Source organism: Paramisgurnus dabryanus, chromosome 6 (genome assembly GCF_030506205.2).
Source record: "Paramisgurnus dabryanus chromosome 6, PD_genome_1.1, whole genome shotgun sequence".
NCBI classification, from domain to species: Eukaryota; Metazoa; Chordata; class Actinopteri; order Cypriniformes; family Cobitidae; genus Paramisgurnus; species Paramisgurnus dabryanus.
This window is the reverse complement of record NC_133342.1, coordinates 16,042,897-16,064,345: the sequence shown is the minus strand read 5'-3', so window position 1 is coordinate 16,064,345 and position 21,449 is coordinate 16,042,897. Positions and strand designations below refer to the sequence as shown.

The window sequence follows — 21,449 nt, the reverse complement described above, 5'->3', positions numbered from 1 at the left end:
GGCCTCCAATTTTACCATTCCTTTTTCATTTAAACACACCTCACAGCGCATTCACACGGGGCGTCAGCGTTAACGCTTCCCATTCACTTTTAATGGGTGATGTCATGCGTTGCCGAACTGAATTGTGGATCCGTCAGCGCTGCATCAATGCCGTTGCTCGCGGCAGAAGTTGAACATTTCTCAACTCTTCAAGCGGCAACGCGTGCGTCAGCCAATCAGATCGCCTTATGCAAACAACCTAGGCAGAGCCAGCCAATTACGTTTATGGAAGAATGGAGCATGTGTAGCAGCCACTGTGATTGGCTGTTGGCCACGCTTCAGACAAGCCTTCCGTTAAGTGTTAACGTTTACGCCCCTTGTGAATGCGCCGTTAGAGGAAGTGCGATCTTGAACAAGTATTTTGTCACTGGTCGAAAAACACAAACTTATCCAAACAAATTAGCATTAAAGACATTCCCAAAAAGGTCGCCAATAACACTGAGAGCGGTTTTCTCCTTTACACCTTTACAATGGCTGCTCCGTTCTTATCTTCCTCATAGCCTTCCTCTGCAATCGCTATCAGCCCCACTTTTACTTTCTCACGTACCTTCTGCTGCTGGTCTCGTTCCAAATGATTTAGCAGATGGAAACGCGGGTCGAGGTAGCTAGCTGTATTTAACAGCATAAATGCGTTAGATAGTGAACACAAAATTATAATCTAAAAAAAAAAAAAGTTTAAATCCCATTCGAATAGAAGAAGTTTTAACATTCGATTAGTATTCATTTTTTTTATATTCGAATTATATTTGATTACTGAAATTCGTTCCAAAAGCCATACTCCATACTTCGAAAAATATTTTAAAGAAACTAAATAGTTTGTTTGTTGATCTTCCTGTTGCTCTTATTAGAATACAGCAGCATACAATGATGATGAAACAGCAGAGAGGAGACGTGAAATCATTGATGGAGATGAGTTTGATTATGCTGCTTATGCCATCAGGTTGGGGTTATCATTTTAATTTGCTTTTACAAGTATATGTGCATATGCATATATTTAAACATGTTCATTTTAACAGGCATTTTAAGCAGCACGTCTGATTTCATGCGAAAGTACTACTACATAAATCAGAGTATGACATGGGCAGCAGCTCAAAGTTATTGCAGACAAAAGCACATTGATCTGGCTACTATAGACTCTAAGAATGATGTGAACAAGCTGATAAATACAGTGGATCCTGGGTACAGTGGATCAGTGTGGATTGGACTGAACAGGGCAACGCAGGGTCGATGGGTTTGGTCTATGGGAGATTATACCCTTTCACAGTACAGAAACTGGTTGGCAGGAGAACCTAATGGTGATGGACCTTGTATTGATGTTACCAAAGGATTTTGGAATGATTGTCCCTGCTATATGGCTTGGAATTTTGTGTGCTACAATGGTGAGTATTTAGTTGTTTATTTGTTCATATATACAATTTATTAAAAAAAGAAGTCCCAAGACCTGATTTTGTTGGCATCTCTCAACAGAAAGTGTCGGAAACATCCTGATAACAACTCCAAAAAACTGGAATGATGCTCTGAGTTACTGCAGAAAGTATCACACTGACCTGGCCACTGCCCGCAACTCTGTGGAGCAGAACCAGCTAAATAATGTTTCTGGAAGTGGACCATGGGCCTGGATCGGTCTGTTCTTTGACTCTTGGCAGTGGTCTGACCAAAGGAGTTTCTACTTTAGATACTGGGCAGCAGGACAACCAACAACTGGTGACTGTGTTGCCATGTCAACAACTGACTCTGGGAAATGGGCTACTTACAGCTGTGTTCAATCACGGCCTTTTATCTGCTATGATGGTGAGCTTACCCAGTTAACCGAATAAAATACTTAGGTAATGTTCCTTCTTTAAATATTTAACTTTATTCTTTATTTATTTTTAAATAGTATATCAAAAACAGGTTATCAGATTAAACTTGTCCTGTGGTGGAAAATGCAATATGGATGATCCTTCACTACAGGCTGTCATTCTGAACGAGGTATGTCTGTCTCTTGAATATTTTATTTGGTTTATTTCTGGTTCATTAAAACAGTTCCAAAGTATGTACACTCTTAGAACAGATGTGTTAAAAACAACAAATTAGTGTTGATTCTGGGAAAACACACTAGATGCGTTGTCCCAGAATCCACACATCTCTGTGTAATTAGTGAAACAACACATTTTGTGTTACTTTTAACCAAGGCTTTGAACCGGTTCACCGAACGAAAACCAAAAACTTTTGATGTTTTGCAAGGAACAGAAACGAAACCAGAAACTTCCGGTCGTCGTTGACTCATCGGAGAAATGAGAAGCTTGCCACCTGCAAGTAGCCTACTCAAGACTCAAGTCTTTAATGCTCAATCATATGAGGTCAATATTGTAGGCTACCAAGTATCTCAAGATGTTTGTTTTCCCTTAAAATACATTCGGCGAATAAACCACTGAAAAACAATGTAATTTTCACTTTATGAGGAGCGACTGTTTATGCTGCATCTTCTTCCAGAAGCGCCGTTTGGAATTCGTCCTTCGTCTGTGTGCGCGTGTTTAAGTGCACTTAAAAGTGCATAAACGGAGACGTGTTTCAAAAAGTAAGCGAACAATCTTTCTGTTCTTAAAGGTGCCATTTGTAATAATTGAGGTAAAAGATTTTTAAAAATTAGTTACACGCATCAAAAGAATGAGAAGAAATAAGGGCAAAGATGTCATTAAAAAAATGACAAGGTATAGTGCTGCAGAAATATCAATCTGAATTAGCATGCTAAATTACTAGCTACAGCCCGACTGGTGTTGTAATACCAGTTTCGACCATGGGAGGTGGTATACGGGCCACGCACATAACCGCCAGCCAAACTGCAATACACGAATAAGTCGCTTGTGTGGGAGTTCAGCCCTCTACTACTACCGCTGCGTCCGAAAACTAAGGCAGCTGACTTGTTGACTTAAGAGGCATGAAGGCAGCTCAGAGAAATGCAATTCGGACAGCCATGGATTCGGACATGCCTTGATGCCTTCCTGCCTTGCAATAGGGGTTTCGGACGTATTTCAGTTCAGGGAAGAGAGCGGAAGAATGGCTAAAGCAAGAGACATTTACCACTACCACAAACATTTGCTGCAGGGAACAACACGCTCGGAATCACAAATAAAATATGATAAATGAAGTAACCGATCCAGAGTAAATACTGCCACTGCTTTTCATCGCTGGAGACAACTAATGGACATGAAAGAAATGAGGTTCGACTCCGAAATGACAACATTTCTTTTCGATTGGTAAGTAAGATGCTGCTAGGATTTCGCTAGAAGTTCACTTATAATAGGCATTGCCATAACTTATGCTCAGCTTGTACATGAACTATGGCTTTGTGCAGTAAATGTGGCTCCATCTGAAAGCAGCTGATGGCGATTAACTTTTAATCAATAAACCGGCTTCACTGACGAGAAGCGCAATGACTATCGCATGCAAATTATTGCGCATCCTTAGCTGTTAATGTTTAATAGTTAGCTCTACCCACGGATCCGATCCGGTTTTCACCCGTTATCTACCAAGCTGATGCTAAAATGTAACATTAGCTAAGAAGCTTGAAATGTCTTCGATTATAATGAACACCAAATGGACGCACGAAACGTAGCGGAAAACATTGCAATTTTAATGAGACCGAATGTTTTTTTTGTGACTAATGATAACTTAGTTGCTAATGTAAATCAAACTTGATATATGCTGCTGAATTTGCAGCTGCCAAATTAAAATAGACCAACTCACTTTTCTGGAGGTATACTGCTCCCGTCTGTTTGGCGTGTGGAGTATGAATTGATTTTTTTTTGGGCGGACATGTTAAATGGTCCCTTTAACAGGACACATACAAACAAAATGATCTTGAAATACCACAGTATTCTTTTTCTAATAAAAACATTTGTTTAAGTTGTTTACCTATAAATGACATGGCAGAAATTGTCCTTGTCTTAATAAATGTGTAATGCTGACAAATGTAGGCATGTCAGAATTACAGTTATGCCTGTCATGGTTTACAGAGAGACGGGACCCAAGTGCAGGTAATGTTGAACTCAATGGGGTTTATTAACCAAAAAGCCCACGAGGGGGCGAAAGACAAACTTGACAAACAATGACTTGACAAGACAGAAGACACAACACGAAACTAGACTTAACTTGACTTGATTCTTTGACAATCGGTCACCAGAACAAGGGTTCAAGACGCACAGGACAATACAAAACGATGCAGCACAGGATAAGGCTATGTTTACACGTGGCGGTTATTTTCATAAACGGACATTTCAACCTCTCCGGTTTCAAAAATAATATCGTGCACACATGTCAGTTTTCAGAAAAGTGTTTATTTACACGTACCCGTGCATATATGCCGTCAAGAGAAGCTCAAGCCCACGTAAGCCAATCACCGGCAGTGCTGGTGGTGACGCGAACTGGTTCTTCATGTTGTTGCAGTAGGTGATCGATGACGTCAAAGTACAGCGAGAGCGAGTTGAGGAATCATACGTAGAGGTATAATTTCGAGTCGCTCTCGCGGTACTTTGACATCATCCGTTGCAGCGCCGCATGAAGTCAAACACGCGTAAAATTGCTGACCTCAGAGCACTCTTCTCTGCTCCTCGACATAATGGAGCAGCTGTATTTGCAAATACAAACACACGAAACGAGTTTGCACGAACATAAATGTGATCTTGGAAGCGTTCAGAGTAGCAGTCACATGTAAACATGGGTCGCACTTTTGACGTAGGTGCGAGCTCTGGCGCATACTCTGTGACGTTGCCTGCTTAAACATCCGTTTGTCTCACTTTACATGCAACCGTGCAACCGAAGATTTTCAAAATTTCCACTCTGGCCGGAGTTCTTAGAAACAATCGGTTTCAGAGGCGAGTTCTCCGTTTGCGTGTAAACGAGGGGCACAAACGAAGGTATATCTCTCAGTTTTTAAAAATAACCATGTACGTGTAAACAGAGCCTCAGACACACTGGGGCCTTAAAAAAATGGGGAAAACTAAACAAGATAATGAGGGAAGCTCAGGTGCGGGGAGTAAACCAATAATTAATATTTAACGAGGAGACAAGGGGGCAGGGACAGTGAGAAGACACGACAGCACACTACCCAAACAAAAGGCCATGTGCTGTCACACAAAACATGGGTACCGCCACGATCCTGCCACATGACCATGAACTTCTATTATTAACTATAACAAACTGGCAGGGCCATGACAATGCTGCTTACATAATGTCGCCTTTTTTAATGTTTGATGACAAGATGGAGACTAATAATTTAAGTTTAATGTCCTAATGATCAGCCTACTTATTTGTATGTCCCACAGCTGACATGAAACATTATTAACCGGTTCGGGAACTTAATTTTTTTATCTAACCGGTTCAGGAACGTCTATTTTAGGGTTGAATCGAAAACCGGAAACATTGAAATACTTTTTCTGTTCGGAACAAACCATTTGGGAAAAATATCTGGTTCAAAGCCCTGCTTTTAACACAACTTGTGTTTTATTTTAACACAAAATCAACACAAAATGTGTTCATATTTTCATTATACTCCAAGAATGGATTTGTTAAAAACAACACAATCACTATTAGTTTTGGCACAACACACAAAATGTGTTGTCCCAAAACAGACACATCTTTGAGTTACACATTTTATATTATTTGTAACACAACTTGTGTTGTCACTTATATTTATTGTAACACAAAAATGACACATAGTGTGTTACATAGCCTAACACAAAAAATGTGTACAAAATTTGACAATTATAATAATATTTGCACTATCCAACCACAGCATTGTCATTTAGTGCAGAGATCAAACGCATATGCTTTTATTTTATACACCGAAAACAGCTCATCAGCTCATTTGCATTTTAAAAAAGTCTTGTGAAATGTTATTGTTATTGTGCCATAATTCTTTAAGATTTTTTTTTCTTGCTGGTTTTCCAGATAAGTAAAAAGTTAAAAAGCTTAGGACTGGGAAATTACATCCGCATAAACTGGGGGAAAAACTAAAGGTTAAGAGGCGTTTCATCTGGAGAGCAACTGTAATGCAGATTTTCAAAATAAATGTAAAAAGTATCATAATTGTGACTAATCCTTAATATAATGTATTTTACAATATTAATAGTATGTTGATGTACAATAAAAAAGTGCAGGCTATTTTGAAGTGTTCCATACATTTCATCCTTTCATTTCACTAATGATTATTATTGTTGTTAATAACTACTATTTAATAATGTACAAAAGATCATTGGGGGTCTCGGCCATGCTAGAAATGCTTTTGAGATTTGAGATCAGATTTGAGATGTAAAAACTTTATATAGTATATAATAAAATGTATTGCTTACATCCAGATCTTTGTCTTTCTTGTTAACTCATATATTGTTGGTGTGCATATACATATACATATACATATACATATATATATATATATATATATATATATATATATATATAGATATATATATAGATATATATATAGATATATATATATATAGATATAGATAAAACTTACTCTTTTTTGCTCCATAAATTACTCTATATTATGTGTAGCTATAAGTGGAAGCTTTAAGGTTATATGGCCTAAAAACAATAAAAAAAATGTATGTCATCTTGTGTCATCCCTTTTATATATTTGAACACAAAATCAACACATGTTAAATAGCAAAACACAAAACAATGTGTAAAAAATAAACACATTCTTTCTTAGAGTGCGGTAAAAATTGTGGCAAGCTGTTTTAAATAAAAAATGCATTAGTGTACACAGCATCTGAGACAGACCGTTCCCGTGTCCAGCGACATGACAAAGTTCAGAAAAGTTTAACTGTACGCAAATTGTGGGTGACTACAAAAGGGAGTGAAGTCAGTGGAGTCACGTCCTCAGTCTTCTGTCAGCTATTGCAGTGGACAGTAGCAGTGCTGTTTACAACTACTATAACCCCTTTCACAAAGAAGGCTGATCCCAGAAAACTGCCATAGAATTGCCAGCGTTAACACAAATATGCCCCGGGATTGATCCCAGCATAGGTAAATTGTAATTATATTTATTAATTGTAATAATGTTTATTATTAAATAATTATATTTAAAAGCGAGCCACATAAAGCCTTGTTTACTTTTATTCTCTCATCCGCTCTGCACCGTGAGCCTTGCGCAATTAGGATAGGTCGGTACAACAAGATTAAAACAAAATCAATGATTAAAACAAAATAAATAATGTTGTGCAGCATGCTGTTGATCCACATGTTTGATGGTTATATGCTGTCAATTTGAAAGACAGCTTACTCACAAGCAGAGTTCACTTTTTGTAAGTTTTTGTAACATGCACACTGTTACATTGATTTTCATTAAGTGCAATGTTGAATGTAGACTTAATGTAATGTGTCATATTTTGTCAAAAAAAAAGTTTCATTACAATAAAGTCTAACAATTACTTCGTTTTTCATTAATAATTGAAAAATTGTTATTAACTGTTTCCCTGCCATTGAGAAATGTTATTCCTCTAAATCTTTGTTTTATTTAAGGATCATGAACACATTGGCCATAGCATGCATTGAGCATTGTGTTAGTCTTGTGTAGTCAGAAATTTGACTAAACAGCAAAAGGTCTGATCTGATGATTTCCGACCAAGAACCAGCCACTTAGAGAGAAAGAGACCGAGAGTGGCAAGGCAAACCCAGTTTCATATGTGAAATTATTAGGATAAACCGGGGAGTGTTGTAACACCATCAGTGTAACTAATTCGAATTTAACCCTCATGTGTTGTTGGGGATGTTTTCATCCACTACAGAGTTTTTTTTACTCTTAATTTGGCCGTAACTTTCTCTCTGTTTTAGCAAATTGAATGATTTTTGGTGACAAATCTTATATTTACATATATTTTAAGAAAATGCTTTGAAATTTTTTAAAAACTCAACGATATACCGTGGGCAAATTTACTACCCTTTCGTGTTGTTAGTGGATGAAAACATCCACTAAATTCAACGGCTGTAAAAATTTATCAGATGAATATTTTTTCCAAATTTTTTTTCATAAATCTGTTAATCAACCTCAGTACTGATCAGAACTACCAAATCTTTACAAAAAGTCCATGATTTTAACCCTTTAATTGCCAAGTTTATAAGGTGTGTCACTGATTTGGGGAAAAAACACACACAAAATGACCGATTTTCAATATAAAAAGTGATTGTAAACTGGATTTTTGTTTACATTTTTCAGAGTCTTGAACATGTATAAGATTGGTAAAAACATTGGCTTTGAAACATTTTTAGTTTTTGTGTAGCATCAGTTTTAATTTTTTTCTCCCTCATTTATTGTTAGTGGCTGTTTTTGCCCCATTGACTTCCATTATAACCACATTTTTTGATTGCAGAGCTATGACACCTTTTTATCATGCATTTTTGAATGTTGGATTTTTTTCCTTTTGCTAAGAGGTCAAATTTGTAATTTTTACTGTTGATCACCATGTGGCACTATTAACCCTTTAGTAGCCCTGTGCAAAAACAAAGCTTAATTTCTGACTTGTACATTGAGTTATATGGAGTATAACTCCATAATAAAAGCATATTATTGTGTGTGTGCATGTGCGTGTGTGTGTGTGTGTGTGTGTGTGTGTACCTGGTAATTATCACGTTGTGGGGACCAATTGTCCCCACAAAGATATGAATACCAGTGTCTTTGTGACCTTGTGGGGACATTTTGAGGTCCCCATGAGGAAACAAGTTTATAAATCAAACAAAATGATGTTTCCTGAAAATGTGAAGTTAGGAGAAGGGTTTTTGTGATGGTTGGGGTTAGGGAAATTTTCTGTAAAAATCTTCTCTGCCTCGGATTTATGAACATCATTTATTATAAACACAAAAACAACTTCAAATAAATTGAACAATGAAGCAAGAGTAGAGGATGGATGGAGAACTAAACAATCAAACTAACTTTTAGTGTGTATGTGTGCCGGGGGTGTGTTCAGTATTTCCAGCAGGACTTGCAGCATATCACTTGGTGCTCTCTGCAAGTTTGTCCACCACAACAGATGCAAGGGCTGACATGTTTGTTCTTTGCACCAATTGCATGTTCCCCTCTTCACTCCTGAGCTGCTGGTGCCTGCTGGTGTCTGTGGTTTGTGTCAAGAGAGACAGCTGCAGGAGACTGAATCTCTCTCACCAGTGCAGTAGCAAGTGGAGTGCGAGGGTGATGCTCTCTCCTCAATATTGCTGCAGAGATTTTCCCAGGTCTTCTAGGAAAGACTTCTCCTAAACAGCTTTTCACCTCCCTCGTGCATGAGTTGCTGTCCCTCCAGACAAACTTGCAGAGAGCACCAAGTGATATGCTGCAAGTCCTGTTGGAATGACTAAACACTTATGTGTTCATAATAATGATGTTCATAAATCTAATGTCTAATGCAGAGAAGATTTTTACAGACTATCTTTTTTTCATGCACATACACACACATACGCACACATACGCACGCACGCACACACACACACACAAACACGCACACATACGCGCGCGCACACACACACACACACACACACACACACACACAAATATGCTTTTATTATGGAGTTATACTCCTTAAAACACAATGTACAAGCCAGAAATTAAGCTTTGTTTTTGCACAGGGCTACTAAAGGGTTAATAGTGCCACATGGTAATCAACAGTAAAAATGACTAATTTGACCTCTTAGCAAAAGGAAAAAACACCAACATTCAAAAATGCATGATAAAAAGGTGTCATAGCTCTGCAATCAAAAAATGTGGTTATAATGGAAGTCAATGGGGCAAAAACAGCCACTAACAATAAATGAGGGAGAAAAAAATGTAAACTGATGCTGCACAAAAACTAAAAATGCTTCAAAGCCAATGTTTTTACCAATCTTTGGCATGCCCAAAACTGTGAAAAAGGTTTAAAAAAATCCAGTTTACAATCACATTTTATATTGAAAATCTGTCATTTTGTGTGTGTTTTTTCCCCAAATCAGTGACACCACTTATAAACTTGGCAATTAAAGAGTTAAAATCATTGAATTTTTGTGAAGATTTGGTAGTTTTGATCAGTACTGAGGTTGATTAACAGATTTATGTAAAAAAATTTGGAAAAAATATTCATCCGATACATTTTTATAGCCGTTGAATTTAGTGGATGTTTTCATCCACTAACAACACGAAAGGGTAGTAAATTTGAACAATGCACAAGGGTTAAAAACAGGGGTAAAATCATTATAATAAATGGGGTGACAACTTTAACTGCCAAGTCTTTGTGTAATAATATACTGTAAAGAATTTACAGGACATAAATTCTGAGGTAAGACATTCACATTTTTATTTATTATTTTATCTGTGATCATGTTAATGAATGTTAAATGTCAGAACTGTAACACTACCTTTCAAAATACAAAAGAAAATAAGTTGTGCTTTATCACTAAATTCAAATAAGTCACAAACTTACATACAGTATATAAAAAAAATAAAAATATTATAGTAAATTATTATAATAAAGGATTAAAATGTAAACCATTAGTTTCTCACCTCTGCGTTGTTCCAAACGTATATGCTTTTATTTTATACACGGAAAACAAAATGGGACAAAACAAAATGACTGTTTATAGTGTTCCTGTGTTTAACTCAAAAAGCGTTTCTTGTCTTTTTAGAGATATACTTCAACACTGGTGGAAAATAAACTAAGGGGGACGATAAAGCTAAACAAAAACACAATCATGCAAATTTGCAAAATGATCTTTAGTGGCAATTGGTTATTCAAGTTCAATTTAATGCTTTAGTTGAATCTTTTAAAACTTTTGCACTAAGGGACAAAATTGCGTCCAGGTGGTTTAGCTTCATATTAGTGTTTCTAGTAGTTCAGTTTGAGTTACAAGCTATTCCAAAGAATGTTGTGAGTTACATACAGTATGTCTCTCATATAATCTGTGTAGTTTACCTGTTAAATGAGGCAGAGACTACCACACCCTCGCGGTTACCTAAAAACATTAACACATTTGCCAGAACATCTAATTAATTTACATACAAGGGGCAGGGAGTGTGTTAAGCAGACAATTCACTAAACATCATCAAATTTTATTCCATCAATTTTACAGAAAATAAAACTTTAAAAAAACTGAAATACACATATATTTTAACTTGTATCCGTGTCTCAAACAAAAGTTGATTTTTTGAAGGACAAGTGTAAGAGAAAATTAGTTGTCCAACTGGACAAGTTAAATTTCAAACAATGTAACTTAACGTTATGCGCCGTTAACGACAGAGCAGAACACGCAGCGCAAACACGAGCGGAGCGGAATATTGAACAGAGAGCGCAGCGTGCCGACACACTCACACAAACACGTTAACACCTTTCTGTTATTGTTACTAAACAAGCTGTGCGCGCATGAAACCTGATCGCCGAACACGGAGCACTGAAAAAAATGGACTTGGTGGGTCTTTGAATTTAAATAAAATAAACATGTATATGCAACACAAAATATTTATATTCCTTGTGTAAACATAATTTAATTGATTAGGATGAAAATGTTTTGTTTGAATGTAAAATGAACACATTATTCTCACATTGATTAAAATTGATTGAATTGAATACTTAAAGCAATAAAATTGAGTTTGCACACAAAATGGCACCTCCTGAGCAGAAGGTGGCAGTAACGCTCAATAAAAAGGACGTCAATCGCCATAAAAGAAGAATAAACATCGTTTGTTTTGGGCGCCAAAATGAAGACTCAGCAGCAGTCAGTCAGAAGAACTCTCTCAGATGGACACCACGTTATTAAAGTAAGTTCTATTATTTATTTATGTTCACTTTATATGTGATACATCTTCACTAGATAGACAGTTTTTTTTTACAATATGTAGCCATTGCAATGACTTGTAGTAAAAATGAGTTTGGAGGATGTTGGTGGAGTAAGTTAACGTTACAGTCAGTCAGTCAGTAAGTGTAAGGCTCATAAAGAAAAACAGCGTTTTAAAAATGTCAGCTGTATAACGTTATTTCACGTTTGGTAGTTTTATCCGAGTTGAAAACTGACAGATTTGAGTTGACTTTTGAGGCACTTTTTACTCAGTTGTTCTATGGAAACGGTTCAGGACAAATAAAACTCTAATCAAACGTTATTCTGTCCAGAGTAACGTTATCCATGTAAGTAATTTACCAGATGATATCAATTGAATACATTAATAATGACATTGTATGAAACAAACTGTCTGTTTAATCAGATGAACAGACCCGCGTCAGTTATTCGTGACTTCACTACGCCACGAGCCACACTTGATTCTATTAGAAAAAGCTTTTTTTAAATGCCTCGCGTGACGTCTGATATATTAACTGAAAAAATTGCTTTGAAGTGCCACACCTTAAAGCTGACATTTTCAGAAGAGAACCTTGTTTTAAGATCTCATTTTGTCCAAAATTGCGTCCTATGACAGATATAATACTTATTTCATTATTGTTCTGTGTATGTGTGACCTTAATCATTTGAGGTTATGTGTTGATTTCACCTCTGAATATTTCCTCTTATAGGTCCATCATCCTTGCATGCGCTACACACTTAAAAGCATTGGTAAGTAATTCCTATCACTGTTTTACTGCTGTTAGGAGCTAAATCTTATTTTTGTAACTAATATACATGTATTATTCTTTGACTCGCAGTACTCAAATATACAATGGTTGGTTAATTTGTTTTCAGATAAATGCTGAATTTAAAAGAATCACTACTGTCTTATGTTCCTGCGTGTCACCTGGACCTCCAATCCAAAAACCTGACGAAACTCTTCTATCAGAAAGGAGGACAGCTAGCAAACAGACTTCAAACAATGAATGATCAAATGACAGAAGTAAGTAATATAGATTCATAGACATAAAAATGTGTAAACATTGTTGGAAGTACAGAAAATGTAGTATGTTTTAGTTACATCTTTTGGCACACGGGTCATTAAAACACCTGGGAAGATTTAAAGGGGTAGTTCACCCAAAAATAAAAATTCTCATCACTTACTCCCTATCATGTTGTTACAAACCTTTATAAATGTCTTTGTTCTGATGAACACTAAGGAAGATATTTTGAGGAATGTTTGTTCCCAAACCAATCATAAGCCCCATTCACTTCCATAGTGGGGAAATATAATACCATGGAAGTGAATGGGGCTCATGAACAGTTTGGTTGCAAACATTCCCCAAAATAAATGTCTTCCTTCGTGTTCATCAGAACAAAGACATTTATACAGGTTTATAACAACATGAGAGTGAGAAAATGAGATAATTCACTTTTGCTGTGATTGTCAGGTATGGTAGCACACACTCGAAATTAGGGCTGTGCAAAAAAATAGATTTTTTGATTAATCGTTCTTTAAAACGTGGTCGATTCAGAATCGATTCTCAAAGAGCAGAATCGATTTTTTTCTTTCATATTTATTTCTGCAAACATTGAATGAAAGATTAACATTAATCGAATTACTAGTCATCTTCACTAGATGTCACCCTCTTTTTTGCCTAGCGCATGTTACCAAGGAGCAAGAGGCAAGCCTGTCATTCATTCAGTGCTTAAAATGGCAGTTTCAGGTGCTTCGTCGATTTTATTAATTACCCACTTGTAACCTGCTGTTCACTGTTCTTTTTATTAATATAGTATTTGTATTAAATCTATATTCATTGAGTTGAATAGAGTATAAAAACCGGTCCGAGAACCAGAATCGAAAATTGAATCGAGAATCGAAATCGAATCGATTTGGTAGCTTGTGAATCGAAATAGAATCGATCTGGAAAATCTGAATCGATACCCAGCCCTACTCGAAATGTGGCCTCTTTATTTAACTCATTCCAGTCTAGTAAACGCGCACACATACCTGGAGCAGTGGACAGTGCAGCTGCCTTGCTTTGTAACCCATATATTTGTAACCAATTGTAACATGCTGTGGCAATGCACATGGGTCTGTATACTTACATTTATATTTGTTTGCATTGTACTAATTTCCAATGACACTTTTATTGTAACAGTAAATTTTTTCTGTTTCTTTAACTACATTTTTCTGTTTTGTACAGGGCATGGATGAAGTCAGCATCAGTGTGGTCATTTGAAGACACCACTGTTGGGATTTGTGCTCTCAAACAACATGCTTCTTGTGATGAAGAAGAGGATCTTTGTATAGTCCTGGAAGGCATGAAGGTGTTGCAACATCGTGCCATGTTGTTTGAGCTGATGTATGCCTTAAACCTGAGCTATCCTGATCTCTGCTTTATTTTTGAAGAAATCCAAAAGATTTTAATGGAACTGCATTGAGCGTAACTTTAACGAACAGTTTCTTTCAGTGAAAGGATCAGAAAGACTGTGCTGCTCATTTATGTTCTTTTTATTTATCTGTTTTAAGTGTTTTTTCTTATTAAAACATTAACAGTTTGCTGCTCAGAGTTGATTTTGGAAATGGTTGTTGTATTTTGTTTTTGTTGAATCTTTGATTATCAGTTTATACAAATGCTGTAGCTCTGACTTTCTGAAGGATTGATATTTTCCAGTTTGTAAATCCATTTAAAAAATAATAGTACTTACTGTTTTGCATGTCTCTTTGGAATGCAGTGTTTGTGCTTTAGCACTTCTAAATCTACTGTCATAGTAACTATTTTAAACATTGGGGTCAGTTTCACAGATGGGGCTTTTTCTAGTCCCAGACTTTTGCAATGCCTTAATTTGAAAACATATTGCACTGACATATCTTGACATATATCAGTGCCATTGTTTTGTCTCAAGATGTACTCCAGTGTTGTTTTTGTAAGGTAGGTTTGTTTGTAAACTTTTTTTGTAAAAAATATCCTAATATAACTAGGGCCTAGTCATGGATTATCTACAACCTGTTTGGGAAATTGCCCCTTTGTATGTACTGCATGTGCTGATTGTTGTAATAGTTATTGACTGTTGTTGAATTAATGTGTAGTGATTTAAATGAATTGATGATCTGAAAGCAGTGGTTTGCCTCAATATCACTAAACTTTTGTTTAAAACTCTTTGCTTTTTATGCCAATGCAAATGTATTTTGTATTTAAAAAAGAAATAAATAACATTTGGATAATTATTGGATGATTATTCTGGTTCCAGAAACATAATGAAATTGCTTTAGAGTTACATAATCCCATAATATAAGCATTAAAAAAGCATGTTGGAATTAGAGATGAAAATCTAGTCCCCTTACATAATAAAATTACTTAAACATTACAAAATAAATGTGTTATAGTAAAGAGAAATAGCACTTTGAGTCAACATATTTATATTAGACTACTTGAAACAATTAAAATGTTTTGGTCTGACACATAAAAATTAAATGAGGAAAATTATGTTGGTTTAACACAATCGGATTATGTGGGACCGATGTACACATTAAAATTACGTAAATTGAAAGGATTTTTTTTTTCAGTGAGGGGCGGGACGGCATGGAGTGGAGAGTGATGTTTCTTCAGGCTCCGGCGTGAATATAAAGGACAGACACTTCAACCGCAGTCCGTATTTTTCCTCTTCTAAAGTTCGGTAAAAACACATAATGGCCTTAAAATCTTGTCTACAAAATTCACGTTATTTCCTGGTCTCTATAGTTTTTTCAGCAATGGGAGATATAAATTATGGTTTCAAAGTAAATTTCAAAAGTTTTATTTGATTAAATAGTAAAAAAAAACTTGAGGTTGAATTATGACTATAAATTGTATGTTAAAGGGGATAGAGAATGAAAAAACATTTTTACCTTCTCTTTGTTGAATAATGGTAGTCTACTCGCATTCACGAACATACAAAAAGTGCTAGACATGCTTAACATCTCAATCTCATAGAAGTTCCTCTTTTAGAAATGTCACCCAGAAACGGCCCAATCTGAAAAACTGATGCTTATGACATCACAGGCATCTAACTGCCCCCCCCACTTTAAAATAATTGGCTACATTTTTTGAGTGGCAGCAAAGTCAGCCAATCAGTAATGAGATTGCAAGTTAAGCCAGTAGGGGGAGCCAAATAGGTGCAAAACCACTTGTTTTTTGTCTACATGTCACATCACAGAACAAGGATAAATACCCCGTTCAATCATTCTATGTCACCTTTAATCTCAATTCATTTTTAATTGAAATTAAAGTATTGTAGCAATTGTATGTTATACATCATTGTGATTAATGCACCTATAATACTTAAAAGTATTTTAAGGTTGGATGATAGAGATTTTATGTGCCACCCCAGAGTTACTGCTGGCCCCTCCCTGGCCACCCCTATGAAAAATCCCTGGCTCCGCCACTGATTAGCAAAACACACACAAAAAAATTATATTATAAATCTTTACCCGGACAAGTGACTTTTGTGCATGGACAAGTGAACAAGTTCCTCAAAAAGTTAATGTCAAGCCCTGCAGTTATTTCCTAAATAATCCCACAAACATTAAAATTAAATGCAATTAGGAAATAAAGACAATGGCGTAGATATAAAGGTCGGGTAACACATTTGATCCTGAAACATTTTTGGTTATGCTGGTTAAAAGTCTCCTCATCCTGATAGCAATCACTGTGTTAAGTTGTTTAAATGTATTTGTAGAAATTTATGTAATCTGTGAAAGGCTTAGGACCAAAAAATGTTCAACCAATCATAGATCTCGGTCCGAACGGACGTTGCCTTTTTTATCCCTCATACGTAAGCATAATTTGAATGCCCACCGCACAGCTAGTCCACGCAGACACCATACGTCATCAGCGCGTTCACGTGCGCTCACCTCCTGTCTGTAAACAGCAAGAATGGCAAACTTTTCTGCTGAATTGACAATCTGCACAGGAACCACAAAACGAAATACATCTTTTATAACAACAACACCAAAAACTGCCTGGATCAGCAAAGAGCAAAAACCCATATTAACATCGGTAACTTTACTGCTTTACCACGAGATGCAAACAGCTGCAGGAGGCAAAGGGTCTGAAAGGGTCGTTGCACTGTTTATTTTGGTAAGGTAGGTACGCGATATGTTTGTATTGAGATGGATTCAGATATTCTACTTTGATGAAACATTGTGTTGCTTGCTTATGAAGTTTGTGTTCGTTTACGTGACTTTGGATGGCGAATTGACTGGAGGGTGGGATCGTGATTTCATTGCTAGGCAGCTACGGTTAGCATTTTTAAAAATGTCATACCCAACCTTTAAGACAAAGTAAATTGTTAAAAGTACAAGTAATGAATGCAAAATAATTTTAAGAGTTTGTTCATTGAAGTTTAACAAAGGAAAATTTTAATGCAACTTGAAAAAATTGGAATCTATCCCTGATAGCAATAGGCTCCGGAACGGATCTGCAACGGATCTGCTCCGAAGCCGACAGCTCCGGTCTGGATCCGTTGCGGATCCGTCCCGGAGCTTATTGCTATCAGGGATGTGTTATGTTTGTTGCCACTGGAAATTTGCAATGGAACATGGCACTGTGTTTTATGCACTGCATACTTTGAAAACTGTCTACATAAACTAAATGGTTTGTTTGTTGATCTTACTGTTGCTCTTATTAGAATACAGCAGCATATAGACCATTTTGCAAGATGTAATCAACACTGGTCCAGAAGCACTTCTTGTTTCAGTTTTTTAACACTGAACAAAATATTAATATTAGAACAACATTTTATTAAAATGTAACTGAATCCAAATGTAAAAGAAATGTGAACTAAAAACTTTAAAACAACAGGAAGTGCTTCTGGACCAGTATTGTTTGCATCTTGCAAAATGGTCTATACAGTGATGATGAAACAGCAGAGAGGAGCTGCGAAAGCAGTGATGGACGTGAATTTGTTTATGCTGCTTATGCCGCCAGGTTTGTGTGGTCTTTCAAATCTTTTCTTACAAGTATATGTGCATATGCATACATTTAAACATGTTCGTTTTAACAGGACTTTTGTGCAGCACATCTGGTTTTCTGCGAACCTACTACTACTTAAATTAGAGTATGACATGGGAAGCAGCTCAGAGTTACTGCAGACAGAAGCACATTGATCTGGCTGCTATAGACTCTATGAATGATGTAAACAAGCTGATAAATACTGTGGATCCTGGGTACAGTGGATCAGTGTGGATTGGACTGAAGAGGGCGACATTGAGTCGATGGGTTTGGTCTACAGGAGAAGATACTGTTTCACAGTATAGCAACTGGCATCCATATAACCCTTCTGGTGATGGACCATGTGTTGATTTGCACAGTAGACATTGGAACGATCTTTCATGCTCTCATTCTTTAAACTTTGTGTGCTACAATGGTAATTATTTGTTTATTTTTGAAAATATTCTGTTTATATGAAAACAAGTGCTAAAACATGATAATAGTTTTGCATCTCTCAATAGAAAGTGTCGGGAACATCTTGATAACAACTCGGAAAACTTTGGTAGACGCTCAGAGTTACTGCAGACAGTATCACACTGACCTGGTCACCATCCACAACTCTGTGGAGCAGAACCAGATATATTCTATGACTGGAGTGCAGTGGGTCTGGATCGGTCTCCTTTTGGACTCTTGGCAGTGGTCTGACCAGTGGAATTTCTTTTTTAGATACTGGGCAGCAGGACAACCAACAACTGGTGACTGTGTTGCCATGTCAACAACTGACTCTGGGAAATGGGCAACTTACAGCTGTGACCAACCGCATCCGTTTATCTGCTATGATGGTGAGTTTACCCAGCGAACAGAATAAAATACTTCAAGAAAATTTTAATTCAATTGTCTTTACAAACTGTGACCCATATTCATGCATTTGTTTCCATTTTCTATGTAACTTTTATCCTATGTTTCTCTTGAAATAGGATATCAAAAACAACTTCTCAGATTAAACTTGTCCTGTGATGGAAAGTGCAATTTGGATGATCCTTCATTACAGACGCTCATTTTGAAAAAGGTATGTCTCTGTCTTAAATACTTAATATAGGGATGTCCCAATCATGTTTTTGTGCCTGATTTTTGTGACCCAAACTGATCCAAAGTCACTCCTTTATGTGCAAAAGCTAATGGATTATCTTGGCATTGGGATTAAAGCCTAAATTGACAGAGAAAATTGACAACCCTGAGTTTGATCATCTTCGTGCTACTGGCCATGAGCCGATACATGCAGCCAATTCCAATCTGTTTAAAAATGCCTCCATTGACTCAATCTTTGCGCTCAGTTTGGGACATCCCTACTTAAAGTTGGATTATAATCACATTCTTAACAACATATTCATCATATTTACAGCTAAGACTGATATGTGCTAGTGTGCATGTGTGACTATTATCTTGCTGGCTTTTCAGATAGGTGAAAAGCTTAAGAGCATGGGACTAGGAAATGACATCAGCATAAACTGGCGGAAAACTAAAGGTTAAGAGATGTTTCATTTGGAGAGCAAATGTACAACAGATTTATAATTATAAATAATTCTTATTCTATGTCATAAAAATCATTATTAGTTTTAATCCATAACAAATTATTCTTCCTTATTATGTCATGTTATGCAAAAGTTACTTTATATCGTTGTGGGCATCTAGAATGTACTTCTTTAAAGTATACTTTTAAAACAGACTATTTTACATATTTTAATGTGATGTACAGAAACAACCTTAAAAGTATCATGATGTATAAATATAAAATTTTAGGCTATTTTAAGCCTGACTATATTCCTAATAATTATAATAAATTATTATTGTTAATCAGTAACTGATTCTTCTTAATCAATGTGTATTTGAGAGATGATAAGGGGTTTCTGCCATTTCAGAAATGCATTCACAAGATTTAATTATTTAATATGGCTCATTATTAAACAGGAGTGAGGAATGTCAAATTGGACAGAAGTGAGGAATGTCAAATTGACTTCGCGTTTTGAACTTAATTTTAAGCCGGCACAGTCAACTTCTTTCAGAAGTTAGAAATGTTCAATCATGTGTTGTTAGTTTAACTATTAAAACCTATTGCGCCCCTTTTGCACCCTTGATGCGGTCTTCGACGAAGCACGCAATGATGCAGGTTTCATGCATTTTACCAACCCAGAAGTCCGTGCGAAAGGGCAATCAGACGTGATGTCATCAAAGTGTGGACTCTGAGGAAGTCCACAAGTCCGGAGTGTCCCATTTGGGACAGGGCCAATATACGTACTGGTTAAGTAGGTACCCATTGAAATTAAGTACCTACTCAAGAGACTATCCGGTTTCGGATGCAGCCCATGATTTTGCACTTCCTGCTTTCCCCATCTGATAATTTCTGTCCAATGAATGGATGACATTAACACACATGTGGTTTCGTTTACAAATTTTGGTTCACTTGCAAAAAGGGCAGTATGAAAGCGAACAACACCAAACAAAAAAAATTACATTTTATAAGTAAACTAGCATACACCAGTTTACTCTCACTGACTGACACAGCCGAGGCCCATCTGGGGCAGGTGCCTGATTATTAATGTGGTTTATCCTGAATATGCAACTGCATAAATGTATAGCTATTAAACCCCCCCAAAACGTTGCCACTCCGTGTATAAAATCCAGGAACCAACTAACGTAAAAACTCGTAATAGTAGCAGAATCAAGAGTTTTGTTGTTAAGTCAAAGAAATACATTTCCCAGTGCATAATACCATATGTGGAGAGTAGAAGCCATTGTCTAAATTTATTTTCATTCAGTTAGTGAGCACCCTTACTAATTTTAAAAGCACTCTCAGTGTTCCCTCAGAAGTTCATCATTCTTCATTGCTTAACTTACCTGTCTCTCTATCTCTCTGCTGTTGAGTAACGTTAACTGAAGTCTTTACTCGACCCGTTTGCTCTCCCTGTTTTCCAGCATTTTGCGTTGTATCCATCTCCTGTATAAAGCAAACATGTCTTTGAATATCGTATTATCGTTTATATTAGCCAATATTAATGTTAGCTAGAAAAAGGCACAACTATTGACCTTGTATAACCGCCACTGCACTCCGCAAAGCAAGCAAGCAAGCAATCAATCAATCTTGAAATATTGTATAGGCGGGAAATTTTCTTGAATATTGCCGATATTTAACGCACTTTCAGGTAAATAACTAAATCAAAACATCACAGAATATAACTTAAATAAGCTTCTATGCTGGATATTTTACAAATCACTAATTAACGGTTTGCCGCCTTCAGATCACGCGCAGCACTGTCGAAGCAAGCGGACGACGCACTTTTAAAGTGCTACCGCGCATGCGCGAAACAGCAAAAAATAATAAACTTGGCTATCGTTTAATGACATGTCCTGCATTTTTGCATTACTTTTTGAAGTAAAAAATATACTTCTAAAATATTGTTTTGTTAGTTTGAGAGTAGCCTAATCAAAACCTGTAAACCTGTGATATTTTTAACTGAATTGATCCTAAAGACCTTTACCTTGAGTTTTATATCTTTGTTTCTAAATACGATGACTCCAGTTTTTATCAATGTATTGACACAAGGAGTCAGTGGGGCTGTTGTT

General features: G+C 36.4%; 1 protein-coding gene across 1 annotated transcript; it reads left to right on the top strand.

Moving 5' to 3' along the window:
* The first annotated feature begins 886 nt into the window (after nt 1–886).
* On the top strand, nt 887–6,036 carry LOC135747904 (macrophage mannose receptor 1-like). The gene is made up of 5 exons (XM_073815107.1): nt 887–979; nt 1,056–1,418; nt 1,507–1,830; nt 1,919–2,010; nt 5,971–6,036. Exons 1-5 carry the CDS (start codon nt 904–906, stop codon nt 6,034–6,036), a joined length of 921 nt encoding a protein of 306 aa, XP_073671208.1. The 5' UTR covers nt 887–903.
* Nucleotides 6,037–21,449: the final 15,413 nt, after the last annotated feature.

Coding starts and splice junctions, on each gene's coding strand:
- LOC135747904 (XM_073815107.1), top strand. CDS start 904: ATGATGATGAAACAGCAGAGAGGAGACGTGAAATCATTGATGGAGATG. Junction 980..1,055: donor TATGCTGCTTATGCCATCAG/GTTGGGGTTATC, acceptor TCATTTTAACAG/GCATTTTAAGCAGCACGTCT. Junction 2,011..5,970: donor AGGCTGTCATTCTGAACGAG/GTATGTCTGTCT, acceptor CTGGTTTTCCAG/ATAAGTAAAAAGTTAAAAAG.